The sequence below is a fragment of the Ranitomeya imitator genome, chromosome 2 (assembly GCF_032444005.1).
Source record: "Ranitomeya imitator isolate aRanImi1 chromosome 2, aRanImi1.pri, whole genome shotgun sequence".
In the NCBI taxonomy this organism is placed as follows: domain Eukaryota; kingdom Metazoa; phylum Chordata; class Amphibia; order Anura; family Dendrobatidae; genus Ranitomeya; species Ranitomeya imitator.
Window position 1 is genome coordinate 394,265,214 of NC_091283.1, and position 18,437 is coordinate 394,283,650.

Below are 18,437 nucleotides of genomic sequence, written 5' to 3' on the forward strand. Positions count from 1 at the left end.
GCAGATTTAGTGCAGAACTGCTGCAGATTTTTCTGCAGCAGAAACGCTGCAGAACTGCACTGTGATCACAGTACAATGTAAATCAATGGGGAAAAAAAAAAGCTGTGCACATGGTGCAGAAAAATCTGCGCAGAAACGCTGCAGTTTTCAAAGAAGTGCCTGTCACTTCTTTTGTGCAGTTCTGCAGCATTTCTGCACCCCTCCATAATAGAAATCTGCAGGTGCGTTTTTGATGCGGTTTTCATGCGTTTTTCATGCGTTTTTTGTGCAGATTTGTGCTCAAAAAACGCATCAAAAACGCATCAAAAACGCATAAAAAACACACCTGCAGATTCTGCCAGGAGATGCAGATTTAGTGCAGAACTGCAGCAGATTTTTCTGCACTAAATCTGCATCGTGTGCACATACCCTTTTCCTTTTTTTATTTAAAAATAACAAACACAGTTTTACTCACCTAACGCTACTCACAGAAAAATACCCAAAAGGCAATTCAAAAATAACCATAAAATATAGCTTTTATTTGATATATTAAAAACATACGTGTGCACTTGACAAATACCATCACCAATAAATAAGCGTACTATAGGAAAGGCCGGAATAGTGCCAAGCCCTACGTTCACTATGTGTTTCCTACCTGCCTGCGGAGGTTGGCACCCTATTTACCTACGCCTTGGCGCCCCCGCTCCACGCCGGCTATCCCTACTAATCCCTACAACACCCTAATGGGTTAGGGGGAGAGACATATCACACATACAATGATAAATGTGAATAGCTTGAAGGGACAAAAATATGTCAGTATGGCTAACTAGCTATATCTAGGGTTCTAAACTAGTTTGGTAATCTGTGTCCCTTTACTCACATATGTACCATTTCTAGCCAGCTTAAATATTGTCACGGCAGATAGGAGCTCAAAATCTAGGGCTGAAAACTTATGCACTTTTGGTCTGTTACAGCATGTCATATGCACTGGGGAAATGTATGTGTTGTAGTGTCAGACATACCCCATGCCACCTTCTGATATCTCATTACCACGCTGCAGCATCAGATACACAATATGTGCCTAGACAGCCATAGTTTACCATATTTATTAGTGACATCATTAATATTTTAGATCCAGATACAGACCAAAAGTTCAAATCTCACAATACCTTTATACAGAATATTCCTCTAAACTTTCTTTATACAGAGTATCCCTTTAAACTCAACGCGTTTCTCCCCTTCTAATTCTAAGAGGTTCATCAGGAGTATATTCTGATAGCAAAGGGTTACTTAGCTCATATCCAAATTCAGCATGTCAGATGTAGATAGCTGCATCACCGGGCCGATCCCCTATCCTTGTAGCGCTTACAGACAAGTGCTAAATGCTGTGCATTATATAGGCTCTAAATCATCACTGCACTCATCTCACCTGGGTGTTTGGGACGCCATATCCCTTTCCGGCGTTACTGAATCCACGCATCTATAACGTCATCTAATAGCGATGCACCCGCGTCATACCAATGCGCTGCCGCCAAAACAGGCCGATTGCACTGCGCAGGCGCCGTCTTTTTCTCAGCTGCGAATGCGCAACAGCGTTATGTTTAGTTACGGCGCTCCTTATTACTATGACGCTTACAAAACAGGGACGCTCAAGCGTCATCACAATGCGCCACCGCTGAAATAACGCAAGCGCCGGCTTCTTCTAAGTAGCGCATGCGCCCCAGCGTACCAGACATGGATCCACTGATCTATATCAAAAATACCAAACGCCCCCATGTTCTTCAGCATAGTGCTAACGCGCAATAATACTACAGAGCTCATGCGCAATAATACAATGCGTCACGTATGTCGGATAGACCATAATTCCGCCTATATCCATTTTTTACAGGCCATCTCATATAACCAAATGCTATATGCATCTACACATCTACACCCTGGTGCAGTGATGCTGGGACTCAGATCCTATAGTGGTATACATGAGATAACGAAGTCATTAGTGTCCTATATTCACAAGCAAAACTTTATCGAACTAATTTTCAAAAGGCAACAATAGCTACAAGAATAAATCAAGCATTATTCATTACTTCTTAAGCCAAGCATAAATATGCTGTATATATTAATGGTTCGCCTAACAGCAATCTGCAAATTTATTTTCATTTTTATTTTTATCGATAGAATAATCCACTAACCCTTCACCAATATTTCTCTGAGACCCATATCTATATAATGCACTACTAAAAAAAAAAATATTTTACATAACCATCATAATATGATAGGTATCAACAAAATCCTTTGTCCACAATATGGACCGATAGCTATTATATCTGACCCATTCGGGTCAATACGACAGGTTTTCCCTAACCACTTATCTCTCAACCTTTATGCATAAAGAGTCATAGATAACAGCCAAAGTTCATTTGTTCGTTTAGTCCTGCCGGAGATACCGTGTCCAATCTATGGATCCACTTGAGTTCTTTTTGTAAGATTCTATGATCCCAATCACCTCCTCGAATAGAGGGGGTGACCACCTCAACGGCACAGAACGAAAAAGATTTTAAATCCCCCTGATGTACAGACCGTACATGTCGAGAGATTGGGGTATCCCTCGCATGTTTTATGTCCCCCACATGATCACCTATTCTCCTACGGAATTCCCTTCTCGTTTTTCCAACATAATTGATTGGGCAAGTGCAACTGAAGAGATAGATAACTCCGCTAGTTTTGCAATTTGCAAAATGTCTAGTTTCAAAAGTCCGTCCCGTACTGGCACTTGAAAAATGATTACCTGTAGCCACATAGCCACAAAAAGAGCACCCGCCACAACGAAAAGTACCTAATTGTCTCTTTTCAAGCCATGTACCCGTAGTTAAGGGGGGAGTAAAGGTGCTATGCACTAGTTGGTCCTTTAGAGATCTCCCTCTTCTATAAGTAATCATGGGTGTCTCAGATAGGTACTCCTTAATGTCCGTGTCTGCACGTAGTATACCCCAGTATCTACTGATGATCTTCCTAACCTCCTGAGAGCAGTCATCAAAACTCCTGATGAGCCTCACCAGGGCCTCTGAATCGTCTCTGTCCCTTGGCCGCAGTAGATTAGATCTAGGGATCTTCTCTATCTGTTTGAATGTATTCTGCAGAATGTTATTTGGGTATCCTTTCATCAGGAATCTATCCCTTAGTTCACGTGATTCAGCATAGAAGGAAGAATCCGAGGAACAATTTCTCCTCACCCTCATGTATTGTCCTTTTGGAATCCCTTTTTTAAGGCCATAGGGGTGATGACTGCTCCAGTTCAATAGATTATTAGTCGAGGTGGGCTTCCTATATATCGTGGTTGCAAGATGACCCTCATTATCCTTACTTATTGTAATGTCTAAAAAGTTGATTTTGTCTTTATCAATTTCAGATGTAAATGTAAGACCTATGTCATTTATATTGAGATCCTGAACGAAAGCATGGAATGAGGCAACATCCCCCGTCCATAGAATTAGAATGTCATCTATGAAGCGCCCCCAGAATAATATCTGGGAGCCCCATAGTGCCAGCTTTTCTTCCCCGAACATAATCGTATCCTGCCACCAGCCCAGGAGCAAATTTGCATATGTGGGGGCACATGGGCTCCCCATAGCAGTGCCCCTGAGCTGGTGGTAGAACCTCCCCTCAAACAAAAAATAGTTGTGAGTCAAGATGAAAAGTAGGAGGCGGTTAATAAATCAATTGTGTTCGTTAAATTGGATCCCTCTAGATCTTAGAAAGAAATCAACAGCTTTTAGACCAGCTTGCGCGTTAGCACTATGCTGAAGAACATGGGGGCGTTTGGTATTTTTGATATAGATCAGTGGATCCATGTCTGGTACGCTGGGGCGCATGCGCTACTTAGAAGAAGCCGGCGCTTGCGTTATTTCAGCGGTGGCGCATTGTGATGACGCTTGAGCGTCCCTGTTTTGTAAGCGTCATAGTAATAAGGAGCGCCGTAACTAAACATAACGCTGTTGCGCATTCGCAGCTGAGAAAAAGACGTCGCCTGCGCAGTGCAATCGGCCTGTTTTGGCGGCAGCGCATTGGTATGACGCGGGTGCATCGCTATTAGATGACGTTATAGATGCGTGGATTCAGTAACGCCGGAAAGGGCTATGGCGTCCCAAACACCCAGGTGAGATGAGTGCAGTGATGATTTAGAGCCTATATAATGCACAGCATTTAGCACTTGTCTGTAAGCGCTACAAGGATAGGGGATCGGCCCGGTGGTGCAGCTATCTACATCTGACATGCTGAATTTGGATATGAGCTAAGTAACCCTTTGCTATCAGAATATACTCCTGATGAACCTCTTAGAATTAGAAGGGGAGAAACGCGTTGAGTTTAAAGGGATACTCTGTATAAAGAGAGTTTAGAGGAATATTCTGTATAAAGGTATTGTGAGATTTGAACTTTTGGTCTGTATCTGGATCTAAAATATTAATGATGTCACTAATAAATATGGTAAACTATGGCTGTCTAGGCACATATTGTGTATCTGATGCTGCAGCGTGGTAATGAGATATCAGAAGGTGGCATGGGGTATGTCTGATACTACAACACATACATTTCCCCAGTGCATATGACATGCTGTAACAGACCAAAAGTGCATAAGTTTTCAGCCCTAGATTTTGAGCTCCTATCTGCCGTGACAATATTTAAGCTGGCTAGAAATGGTACATATGTGAGTAAAGGGACACAGATTACCAAGCTAGTTTAGAACCCTAGATATAGCTAGTTAGCCATACTGACATATTTTTGTCCCTTCAAGCTATTCACATTTTTCATTGTATGTGTGATATGTCTCTCCCCCTAACCCATTAGGGTGTTGTAGGGATTAGTAGGGATAGCCGGCGTGGAGCGGGGGCGCCAAGGCGTAGGTAAATAGGGTGCCAACCTCCGCAGGCAGGTAGGAAACACATAGTGAACGTAGGGCTTGGCACTATTCCGGCCTTTCCTATAGTACGCTTATTTATTGGTGATGGTATTTGTCAAGTGCACACGTATGTTTTTAATATATCAAATAAAAGCTATATTTTATGGCTATTTTTGAATTGCCTTTTGGGTATTTTTCTGTGAGTAGAGTTTCAAGCTACCCTAAGCATTTATAGTATATACTGTGAGAGACTCACCTAACGCCCATTCCATTGAATCCCTTGTCTCATGTAATAAAACAAAAATAAAAAACAACATTATCCCTCACCTGTCCGTCTTTCTATACCACACCATAATCCATGTCTGGGGATTAATAGTTTTCAACCTGGATGGTGCCAAGATGTGACCGTCCGGGCTGAGAACCACTGATGAATCAGCTGCTGCAAGCACAGCACCAGTGAGCAGCCGTGACTTCATCGAGGTTGCCTCCAGTCACTGAGGCTGCGTTCCCAGCTGGGCCAATGAACTGTAGTGACCTCTCTCAGATGAGATCACCACTAGCACAGTGAGAAAAAACCTCACGGTGCAGAAGTGAGTTCACTGCAGTTCAAATTCAGGGCAGTGAAATTCTCCCGGTGAACTGCGGTTCCCATCAGCTCATTCATCAGTGGATCTTAGCTTGGATGGGCGCATCTTGGCACCATCCAGGTTAAAAACTATTAATCCCCAGACATGGATCACAGCGTGGGACAGAACGTCATGCAGGTGAGGGATATTGTTGATTTTTATTTTTGTTTTATTACAGGAGACGAGGGATTCAATGGAATGGGCGCTGAATATAACTGTGTTTGTTATTTTTTAATATAAAAGGTAAAGGGTGTTTTGTTTTATATCAAACAAAAGCAGGCGCGCGCGACCAATCAGCGACATTGGCGCGGGATTTAAATCCCGCTTCACTGATTAGTCGCGCCAGCTGAGTGCGACCAACCAGCGAAATTGACGTGGGATTCAAATCCCGCTTTGCTGATTGGTAGCGCCCAGCAGGCGCGCGTGACTAATCAGCGACATTGGCGCGGGATTTAAATCCCGCTTTGCTGATTGCTCGCGCCCAGCTGGCACGCGCGACCAATCAGCGACATTGGCGCGGGATTTGAATCCCGCTTCGCTGATTGGTCACGCCCAGCCGGCGCGCACGACCAATCAGCGACATTGGCGCGGGATTTAAATCCCGTGCCAATGTCGCTGATTCGTCGCGCCAGATGGGCGCGAGCAATCAGCGAAGCGGGATGTAAATCCCGCGCCAATGTCGCTGATTGGTCCCGCTCGCCGGCTGGGCGCTACCAATCAACGAAGCGAGACCGCAATGCATGGACCCGTGCATCGCGAGGAACGGGAAAGGCCTGAGAAGGTGAGTGTATAATGATTTTTTATTTTTTTTATTATTCTTAACATTAGATCTTTTTACTATTGATGCTGCATAGGCAGCATCAATAGTAAAAAGTTGGTCACTCAGGGTTAATAGCAGCGTGGTTTAAATCCAGCTTCACTGATTAGTCGCGCCGGCTGAGCGCGACCAATCAGCGACATTGGCGGGGGATTTGAATCCCGCTTGGCTGATTGGTCACGCCCAGCCGGCACGCGCGACCAATCAGCGATATTGGCGCAAGATTTAAATCCCGCTTCGCTGATTTGTAGCGCCCAATCAGCGAAGCGGGATTTAAATCCTGCGCCAATGTCGCCGATTTGTCGCGCCGGCTGGGCACGAGCAATCATCGAAGCGGGATTTAAATCCCGCGCCAATGTCGCTGATTGGTTGCGTGCGCCTGCTGGGCGCGACCAATCAGCGAAGCGGGATTTAAATGCCGCGCCAATGTGGCTGCTCGCGACGCTTGGGTCTATGCATTGCGGTCTCGCGAGATGATGATGTAGTGGTCTCGCGAGACCGCCACGTCATCATCTCGCAAGACCGCAATGCATGGATCCGAGTGTCGCGAGCAGCGGGATAGGCCTGGGCTGAGTATATAATGATTTTTTATTTTTTTTAATTATTTTTAACATTAGATCTTTTTACTATTGATGCTGCATAGGCACCATCAATAGTAAAAAGTTGGTCACACAGGGTTAATAGCAGCTTTAACGGAGTGCGCTACACCGCGGCATAACATGGTGTAATGCTGCCATTAACCCTGTGTGAATGCTGACCGGAGGGGAGTATATGGAGCGGCACTGACTGCGGGGAGGAAGGAGCGGCCATTTTTCCGCCGGACTGTGCCCGTCGCTGATTGGTCGTGGCTGTTTTGCCGCGACCAATCAGCGACTTAGATTTCAATGACAGAGGCCACGACCAATGAATATCTGTGACAGACAGACAGACAGAAAGACGGAAGTGACCCATAGACAATTATATAGTAGATTTCTTTAGAGAGTAGGTGATGGGTGATGAATACTCCCATCAGCCAGCGCCTGCTCTCACTGTTATTAGCTGATGCAAGCAGTAGTCTATCAGCCAACACCAGTGACCGGAGGTAAACTACGTGCTCACGCTGTCATTGGACAGTGTGGGAACCGCTGCTGTCTGACCAATCGTAATGATCAGAAGAGGTGTTTTCCACGGTGTCATGCACATGACAGCATGGCAAACACTGGATGTTGGGGCCCCTCATTCAAGTAAATAGGGTCCGGGTTCGGGTACTGTTCTCGTACCTGAACCCACATTTTTTTAACTGTTAAGCAGAACCCGCTGGACCCATCCAGGGGTCCGCCCATCTCTACTTGAAATATAGCTTCTGACTTCTGGCCAGTCAGAAGCTGCACTCACAAGATATCCTCGCAGGATTGGAGCAGCAGCGAGAAAAGGTGAAGGCGCCGGAGTGTGAACATATGACCAGGGGCAGGGGACTTGTGTTTAACACCACTCCAGCGGTAAAGGAAAAATTCTTGGACCAAGTATACCTCTTCAATCTCCATAATTATCTGCAAAGGTGGCATTGTTCCAAGTGAATTAACATACCGTATATACTCGAGTATAAGCCGACCCGAGTATAAGCCGACCCCCCTAATTTTGCCACAAAAAACTGGGAAAACTTAATGACTCGAGTATAAGCTTAGGGTGGAAAATGCAGCAGCTACTGGTAAATGTCAAAAATAAAAATAGATACCAATAAAAGTAAAATTAATTGAGACATCAGTAGGTTAAGTGTTTTTGAATATCCATATTGAATCAGGAGCCCCATATAATGCTCCATACAGTTCATGATGGGCCCATAAGATGCTCCATATTAAAATATGCCCCATAAAATGCTGCATAAAGGGTAATAAGGGCCTCATAAGATGCTCCATAGAGATATTTGCCCTGTATAGTGCTGCACAAGCGTTATGGCCCCATAAGATGCTCCGTACAGCCACTTGCCCCATATAGTGCTGCACAAGTGTTATGGCCCCATACAGAATTCTCCGCACAGCCACTTGCCCCATATGGTGCTGAACAAGTGTTATGGCCCCATATAGATGCTCCGCACAGCCACTTGCCCCATATAATGCTGCACAAGTGTTATGGCCCCATACAGATGCTCCGCACAGCCACTTGCCCCATATAGTGCTGCACAAGTGTTATGGCCCCATACAGAATTCTCCGCACAGCCACTTGCCCCATATGGTGCTGAACAAGTGTTATGGCCCCATATAGATGCTCCGCACAGCCACTTGCCCCATATAATGCTGCACAAGTGTTATGGCCCCATACAGATGCTCCGCACAGCCACTTGCCCCATATAGTGCTGCACAAGTGTTATGGCCCCATAAGATGCTCCGTACAGCCACTTGCCCCTTATAATGCTGCACAAGTATGGCCCCATAAGATGCTCCGCACAGCCACTTGCCCCTTATAATGCTGCACAAGTATGGCCCCATAAGATGCTCCACACAGCCACTTGCCCCTTATAATGCTGCACAAGTATGGCCCCATAAGATGCTCCGCACAGCCACTTACCCCTTATAATGCTGCACAAGTATGGCCCCATAAGATGCTCCATACAGCCACTTGCCCCATATAGTGCTGCACAAGTGTTATGGCCCCATACAGAATTCTCCGCACAGCCACTTGCCCCATATGGTGCTGAACAAGTGTTATGGCCCCATATAGATGCTCCGCACAGCCACTTGCCCCATATAGTGCTGCACAAGTGTTATGGCCCCATAAGATGCTCCGTACAGCCACTTGCCCCATATAATGCTGCACAAGTATGGCCCCATAAGATGCTCCGCACAGCCACTTGCCCCTTATAATGCTGCACAAGTATGGCCCCATAAGATGCTCCGCACAGCCACTTGCCCCTTATAATGCTGCACAAGTATGGCCCCATAAGATGCTCCGCACAGCCACTTGCCCCTTATAATGCTGCACAAGTATGGCCCCATAAGATGCTCCGCACAGCCACTTACCCCTTATAATGCTGCACAAGTATGGCCCCATAAGATGCTCCGCACAGCCACTTGCCCCTTATAATGCTGCACAAGTGTTATGGCCCCATAACATGCTCTGCACAGTCACTTGCCCCTTATAATGCTGCACAAGTATGGCCCCATAAGATGCTCTGCACAGCCACTTGCCCCTTATAATGCTGCACAAGTATGGCCCCATAAGATGCTCTGCACAGCCACTTGCCCCTTATAATGCTGCACAAGTATGGTCCCATAAGATGCTCCGCACAGCCACTTGCCCCTTATAATGCTGCACAAGTATGGCCCCATAAGATGCTCCGCACAGCCACTTGCCCCTTATAATGCTGCACAAGTATGGCCCCATAAGATGGTCTGCACAGCCACTTGCCCCTTATAATGCTGCACAAGTATGGCCCCATAAGATGCTCCGCACAGCCACTTGCCCCTTATAATGCCGCACAAGTATGGCCCCATGAAATTGTCTGCACAGTCACTTGCCCCTTATAATGCTGCACAAGTGTTATGGCCCCATAAAATGCTCCGCACAGCCACTTGCCCCTTATAATGCCGCACAAGTATGGCCCCATAAGATGGTCTGCACAGTCACTTGCCCCTTATAATGCTGCACAAGTCTTATGGCCCCATAAGATGCTCTGCACAGACACTTGCCCCATTTGCTTTTGCTGCCATAAAAAAAAAAATCACATACTCACCTCTCTTCGCTCAGGACCCCGGCACTTTTACCTGCTTCTTGTGCGGCTCCATCTTCGGCACTGACGCTCAGCAGAGGGTGCGCACTGACTAAGTCACCGCGCCCTCTCACCTGAGCGTCACTGCTGGAGACAGAGCGACACCCGGACCGAGGAGCAGGTGACTATCGCACAGCGCTCCGCTCCCCCTCCCCGTATACTTACCTGGTCCTGGCGCTGCGTCCCTGCTTCTTCCCCGGCGCTGCATCTTCTTCCTGTATTGAGCGGGCAGCGTTACCGCTCATATACAGTAATGAATATGCGGCTCCACCTCTATGAGAGGTGGAGCCGCATATTCATTTCTGTAATGAGCGGTGCCATGTGACCGCTCAATACAGGAAGAAGCTGCAGCGCCGGGGAAGAAGCAGGGACGTCCAGGGACTGCGCCGGGAGCAGGTAAGTATAATTACACTGCCCCCGCCCCCCCTCACCTGCCGACCCCCGGGTATGACTCGAGTATAAGCTGAGAGAGGGACTTTCAGCCCCCAAAAAATGGGCTGAAAATCTCGGCTTATACTCGAGTATATACAGTACATTTTATCCATGGCACTTAAAGGAGTTGGCAACATTATAATTATTTTAACAGGTGTGTTGGGGGGTGGGGCTGTATCTTGATTTTGTGTTTATTTACTACTGTATACAACCCCCCGCAAAAATTATGGAATCACCGGCCTTGGAGGATGTTCATTCAGTTGTTTAATTTTGTAGAAAAAAAGCAGATCACAGACATGGCACAAAACTAAAGTCATTTCAAAAGGCAACTTTCTGGCTTTAAGAAACACTAAAAGAAATCAAGAACAAAAAACGTGGTAGTCAGTAATGGTTACTTTTTTTTAACCAAGCATAGGGGGAAAATTATGGAATCACTCAATTCTGAGGAAAAAATTATGGAATCATGAAAAACAAAAAACACTCCAAAACATCACTAGTATTTTGTTGCACCACCTCTGGCTTTTATAACAGCTTGCAGTCTCTGAGGCATGGACTTAATGAGTGTCACACAGTACTCTTCATCAATATGGCTCCTACTTTCCTACTTTCTCTGATTGCTGTTGCCAGATCAGCTTTGCAGGTTGGAGCCTTGTCATGGACCATTTTCTTCAACTTCCACCAAAGATTTTCAATTGGATTGAGATCCGGACTGTTTTCAGGCCATGACATTGACCTTATGTGTCTTTTTTCAAGGAATGTTTTCACAGTTTTTGCTCTATGGCAGGATATATCATCATCTTGAAAAATGATTTCATGATCCCCAAACATCCTTTCAATTGATGAGATAAGAAAAGTCTCCAAAATATCAACATAACTTTGTGCATCTATTGAAGAGGTAATGACAGCCATTTCCCCAGTGCCTTTACCAGACATGCAGCCCCATATCATCAATGACTCTGGAAATTTGCATGTTCTCTTCAGGCAGTCATCTTTATAAATCTCATTGGAACGGCACCAAACAAAAGTTCCAGCATCATCACCTTGCCCAATGCAGATTCGCGAATCATCACTGAATATGACTTTCATCCAGTCATCCACAGTCCACGATTGCTTTTCCTTAGCCCATTGTAACCTTGTTTTTTTCTGTTTAGGTGTTAATGATGGCTTTCATTTAGCTTTTCTGTATGTAAATCCCATTTCCTTTAGGCGGTTTCTTAAAGTTCGGTCACAGACGTTGACTCCAGTTTCCACCCATTCGTTCCTCATTTGTTTTGTTGTGCATTTCCTGTTTTGGAGACATATTGCTTTAAGTTTCCGGTCTTAACGCTTTGATGTCTTCCTTGGTCTACCAGTATGTTTGCCGTTAACAACCTTCCCATGTTGTTTGTATTTGGTCCAGATTTTAGACACAGCTGACTGTGAACAACCAACATCTTTTGCAACATTGCGTGATGATTTACCCTCTTTTAAGAGCTAGATAATCCTCTCCTTTGTTTCAATTGACATCTCTCATGTTTGAGCCATGATTCATGTCAGTCCACTTGATGCAAAAGCTCTACAAGGTGTGATCACTCCTTTTTTGATGCAGGTGTTATTTTTTGGTATGAAAATTTACAGGGTGATTCCATAATTTTTTCCTCAGAATTGAGTGATTCCATAATTTTTCCCCTATGCTTGGTTATAAAAAGTAACCAGTACTGACTACCACATTTTTTGTTCTTAATTTCTTTTATTGTTTCTTAGCTTGTTTCTAAGCCACAAAGTTGCCATTTGAAATGACTTTAGTTTTGTGCCATGTCTGTGATCTGCTTTTTTCCTACAAAATTAAACAACTGAATGGACATCCTCCAAGGCCGGTGATTCCATAATTTTTGCCAAGGGTTGTAGGTATGACAGTTTTTTTTCTTGAACATGCCGCTGCAGGTCTGTATGTCTGCACCAGTCCACAAAAATGGCTGCTGGAGCATGTGACCTGTCAGTCCATCAGCTTCCTCCAATGGAAAAGCAGGTTTCCCATATGACATGTTTGTCAATTTGAGAAGGCTGGTGGAAAGATCTGGTCACACGTTCCTTCATCAGTATCCATTGTATGGCCTGTAGAACTGTGATATTTGTGAGGAAAGCTGCACTAACAAATGCAGGAAAAGAATTTGTCATACCTATATACTAGTGAGCGCCACAAAAATAACACTGTACTCAATATAGTGCATTAATTGTAACATTAATATTGTCTAGCTGTGGGGGATAACCATTTCTCAGAGTAGCACTGACACTTGGTGCTTAGTTACACATTTATGTCATACTGCACAATGGGGTAAAAAAAAGTTATAATTCAACTGTTCCAAGGAAACTCACAGCATACAGCAGAGCTATCAGAACCTGTGGATAATATTACAGATTTACCAGAATCAAGTGGCAATTCCCTAGCTTCTCCTCACTAAGGGAACATAACTTGCTCTCAGCTCATCCTTGATCTTCTGAATATAATAACATTGGCAATAAAATTGCAGGCAAATTTTGATGACACTTGACAGTGGAGGTATATAGATATAAGTAGATAAAGATTTTTGCATGGTAGATAAAAAAAAAATTCACTTTTCCTCACAATAAGTTCCATAATCTATATTATCTTGTGGTTGGACCACTCTCTTATATCCCTGACTTTAATTCTCTTCACCCATCTAAATGTAAATGTAACAATTCTAAACTTTCTCATCCAGACTTTAGTCTCCGCATTAAGACTGGGATCACAAGAGCGTAGATTTTCTCATGTGAGAATCAGATCGATTATGTTAATGACACTCTGATCAAACTCTTATCCAAGTTTTCGTAGAGTGCTGGCTTAGTGCAGCACAGGTGAGGAGTAGTCAGAGAACAAAATTTCCCTATTTTCTCCATTCTGTGACACCCAAGTGCAGTTCAATATTTTCCACGCACCCATAGACTTGGATTGATGAGTACCATCCGATTTGCACTGTAAATTGTAAATTTTTTTCTTATGTCGAATCGGCATGAAAAAAAAGTTAATCAGCACCACCCCATAGTATAACATTGGTCTATGTACTGTCTGATAAAACATTGTATGAGCGAGGCCTAAATATAATTTATTCCCCTTTCTCTATGGACTGCACACAAATCTTTCATATGAGGAATGTTAAGCATGTGCTAAAGCAAAAAGTGGTTGAAATAAGGAAGCCCCAGATATCCTTAAAAAAAAATTTCCCAATTGGTAACTATACACAAAACGTCTCTCTCTCTTTGTAGATAGGTTGAAACTCTGATTCATCCACTTAAATCTTCAGTCTATTCTTTTGTTAAAGTTTGATCTTTTGTAAAAAAAAAAAAAAATCAACTTAATTTGTATATTCACAATAATAAAGCTGGACTTTTGTTAGCTATAAAATTAATTAAACTAATCAAAGACATAAAAGCGCATTTAATAGAAATAGAAGGGGGAAAAATTATAGAGCCTAGAATGATTGCTGATCAATTTTGCTCTTATTAGGAATCATGGTTTAACCTGGCTTCTGACCCCCCGACGTATCAACCTACTCATCAAGAAATGTATGACATTCTAAATCTATAAAGCATCCCAACATCAGATCAAAATACAGTTGTGGCCAAAAGTATTGACACCCCTGCAATTCTGTCAGATAATACTCAGTTTCTTCCTGAAAATGATTGCAATCACAAATTCTTTGGTATTATTATCTTCATTTAATTTGGCTTAAATGAAAAAACACAAAAGAGAATGAAGCAAAAAGCAAATCATTGATCATTTCACACAAAACTCCAAAAATGGGCCAGACAAAAGTATTGGCACCCTCAGCCTAATACTTGGCTGCACAACCTTTAGCCAAAATAACTGCGACCAACCGCTTCCGGTAACCATCAATGAGTTTCTAACAATGCTCTGCTGGAATTTTAGACCATTCTTCTTTGGCAAACTGCTCCAGGTCCCTGATATTTGAAGGGTGCCTTCTCCAAACTGCCATTTTTAGATCTCTCCACCGGTGTTCTATGTGATTCAGGTCTGGACTCATTGCTGGCCACCTTAGAAGTCTCCAGTGCTTTCTCTCAAACCATTTTCTAGTGCTTTTTGAAGTGTGTTTTGGGTCATTGTCCTGCTGGAAGACCCATGACCTCTGAGGGAGACCCAGCTTTCTCACCCTGGGCCCTACATTATGCTGCAAAATTTGTTGGTAGTCTTCAGACTTCATAATGCCATGCACACGGTCAAGCAGTCCAGTGCCAGAGGCAGCAAAGCAACCCCAAAACATCAGAGAACCTCCGCCATGTTTGACTGTAGAGACCGTGTTCTTTTCTTTGAATGCCTCTTTTTTTTCTCCGGTAAACTCTATGTTGATGCCTTTGCCCAAAAAGCTCTACTTTTGTCTCATCTGACCAGAGAACATTCTTCTATAACGTTTTAGGCTTTTTCAGGTAAGTTTTGGCAAACTCCAGCCTGGCTTTTTTATGTCTCGGGGTAAGAAGTGGGGTCTTCCTGGGTCTCCTTCCATACAGTCCCTTTTCATTCAGACGCCGATGGATAGTACGGGTTGACACTGTTGTACCCTCGGACTGCAGGGCAGCTTGAACTTGTTTGGATGTTAGTCGAGGTTCTTTATCCAACATCTGCACAATCTTGCGTTGAAATCTCTTGTCAATTTTTCTTTTCCGTCCACATCTAGGGAGGTTAGCCACAGTGCCATGGGCTTTAAACTTCTTGATGACACTGCGCACGGTAGACACAGGAACATTCAGGTCTTTGGAGATGGACTTGTAGCCTTGAGATTGATCATGCTTCCTCACAATTTGGTTTCTCAAGTCCTCAGACAGTTCTTTGGTCTTCTTTCTTTCCTCCATGCTCAATGTGGTACACACAAGGACACAGGACAGAGGTTGAGTCAACTTTAATCCATGCCAACTGGCTGCAAGTGTGATTTAGTTATTGCCAACACCTGTTAGGTGCCACAGGTAAGTTACAGGTGCTGTTAATAACACAAATTAGAGAAGAATCACATGATTTTTCGAACCGTGCCAATACTTTTGTCCACCCCCTTTTCTATGTTTGGTGTGGAATTATATCCAATTTGGCTTTAGGACAATTCTTTTTGTGTTTTTTCATTTAAGACAAAATTAAATGAAGATAATAATAACAAAGAATTTGTGTTTGCAATCATTTTTAGGATGAAACTGAGTATTATCTGACAGAATTGCAGGGGTGTCAATACTTTTGGCCACAACTGTATCTTGCAAGAATGTCCTTCAGCACTGATGTTCCTGAAATCACCAAAGCTATCGAATCACTGAAAACATCCTAGGCTCCAGAAATTGACGGGTATATGGATATGTGCTACAAGAAATACGCAATTATTGAATAAATTGGCTCAGGAAGATGCCTTTCTGGTTTAAATGATCACAGTAATTTATATACCGTATATACTCGCGTATAAGCCGAGATTTTCAGCCCATTTTTTAGGCTAAAAGTGCCCCTCTCGGCTTATACTCAAGTCATTGTCCCAGGGGGTCGGCGGGAGAGTGGGAGCGGCGGCTGTCACATCATATTCACCTGCTCCCGGTGCGGTCTCTGCACTTCCCTGCTTCTCCAATGTTCTCCGGCGCCCGCAGATCTTCCTGTGTTCAGCGGTCACGTGGTACCGCTCATTAAAGTAATGAACATGGACGTGACTCCACTACCATAGGTGTGGAGCGCATATTCATCACTTTAATGAGCGGTACCATGTGACCGCTGAACACAGGAACAAGCTGCCGATGCCAGAGACCATCGTAGAAGCAGGGACCGCACCAAGAGGGTGAGTATAACAGGGGAGGGTGAGCCATGTGATATTCACCTGTCCCTGTTCCACCGCCGCTCTCTGTCTTCCGCGTCCTCTGGCTGTGACGTTCAGGCAGAGGGCGCAATGATGTGTTTAGTGCATGCCCCCTGCCTGAAAAGTCACTACAGACACCTGGAAGACACAGCGGCGTGCGGCGGTGGAACGGGGACAGGTGAATATCGCAAGTGCCTCCCGCACCTGGCCTCCATAGCGCGCCGGTGTCCCCTCCTGCTCAGGACACCAGCACCAGACCCCCAGCGACAAGAGGTGAGTATGTTTTTTAATCGCAGCAGCATATGGGGTATAATATTCTATGGAGCATCTTATGGGGCCATCAACCTTTGTGCAGCATTATATGGGGCATAAGATTCTATGGAACATCTTATATGGCCATCCACCTTTATGCAGCATTCTATGGGGCATATTTTAATATGGAGCATCTTATGGGGACCATCATGAACTTTATGGAGCATTATATGGGGCGTATTTTGTATGGAGCATCTTATGGGGCCCATCATGAACTTTATAGAGCATTATATGGGTCTCCTGATTCAATATGAATATTCAAAAACACTTAATATACTGATGTCTCAATTAATTTTACTTTTATTGGTATCTATTTTTATTTTTGAAATTTACCGGTAGCTGCTGCATTTCCCACCTGAGGCTTATACTCGAGTCAATAAGTATTCCCTGTTTTTTCTGGCCAAATTTTTGTTCTCTGCTTATACTCGTGTCGGCTTATACTCGAATATATATGGGTAACTCTTCCCAGACCTGGTAATTATATAGTTTTCAGTGTTTCTATGACCAGTATAGAATGTAGACATCAGAGCTGTATTTGGTTCTATCCGTTAAATGTTGCCCCTTGAAATTGTGCCACAAAACTGAGTAAATAGAAAACGTTTTTTCATGTGGATTACTTTGATTTTAGTGGCAAAAAACACCTGAAAAGTAAATTTACTTTGTGCAATGTACCCTGCAATATTCACCATTTAATTGTACCAGGAAATAACTGAGTAGAATCTGTGACTTCCCTGCATTCAGTGGTTAATACTCACCTGTAAGAATCTCCTCTTTACACAGCTCATCACCCCTCACATATGTCTCTATAATATTAAGATCGGTCACATCTTCATCCTGAAACAAATTTTGTAAAAGTCACAGAAAGACGTGGAAGTCGCATGAGATGATTTCCCAAGAGGAGAAAAGATCATAAACATGATGATCAAAAATGACAGCAGATGTTATCACAGCTGCAGGTCTCTGTTATAAATCCAACCTGTTGGCTCCTAATTCTAATCAGAAAGATTAAGAGAAGATCCAGACTACATCTAATGTCTATGATCAGCGTTACCCAGTCATCTCCACCAAGTATAAAACATAGACTGAAAGGCCACTTTATTAGAGACACCTATCTAGTAGCACTTTCGATCTTCTCTGGTCTTCAGGACCTCAGCCATTTATCGTGTAATAGATTCCATTCTATGTTAAGATCACTCTTCAGGAATATTTGCCCATACCAATAGGATAGCCTCTTACAGTTTTTGTAAATTAGATAGAGGCACCAACATTCTATGAACAGTCTATACTACCGAGCTTGTAAATGCTCTAAAGAATGATCTTCTGGAAACTCGAAGAAACATTGAAAACTTACTGTCATGTTCCTGGAAGAAATTCAACACTATATAACCCATGTGACATGGTACAGTTTCCTTTAGCCATAGAGTAAAAAGCTACCATGAAGTAATGAGGTTCGTTGGTCACGATTCTTAGGTAAGCTCTAGTGTAGAAACAGTCATCCACAGATATCAGAGTGCTCAGATAGGCCAAGAAAATACTCCCTGCATCATTTCTCCATCTCTAGCTGCATGACAGTAAAGAGTAATGGATTCATGCTGTTTGTCAAATTCTGACCCTTTCGGCCACTTGGTGCCTTAGGTATCTGGATTTATCTGACTACGCAAAATTTTTACCCTGCTCTCTGATCAAATTTTTGCCTTACTGTTTCTCTCGAATAACACTGGCACTGGTCTTCTGCTATTATAGTCCATCCGTGCTGAAGAATAATGTATTATGCAATCAGATGCTTTAAATGGTCATT

At 43.7% G+C, this 18,437-nt stretch overlaps 1 protein-coding gene across 1 annotated transcript in view; it reads right to left on the reverse strand.

Annotated features, from left to right (window-relative positions):
- The window catches only part of LOC138667012 (oocyte zinc finger protein XlCOF22-like), a 47,876-nt gene that overhangs the window by 6,656 nt on the left and 22,783 nt on the right, over positions 1-18,437 (reverse strand). Inside the window, exon 6 of the mRNA XM_069755242.1 lies at positions 17,395-17,473. Within this exon, the coding sequence (XP_069611343.1) occupies positions 17,395-17,473 (79 nt within the window). The remainder of the gene's footprint in view (positions 1-17,394; positions 17,474-18,437) is intronic.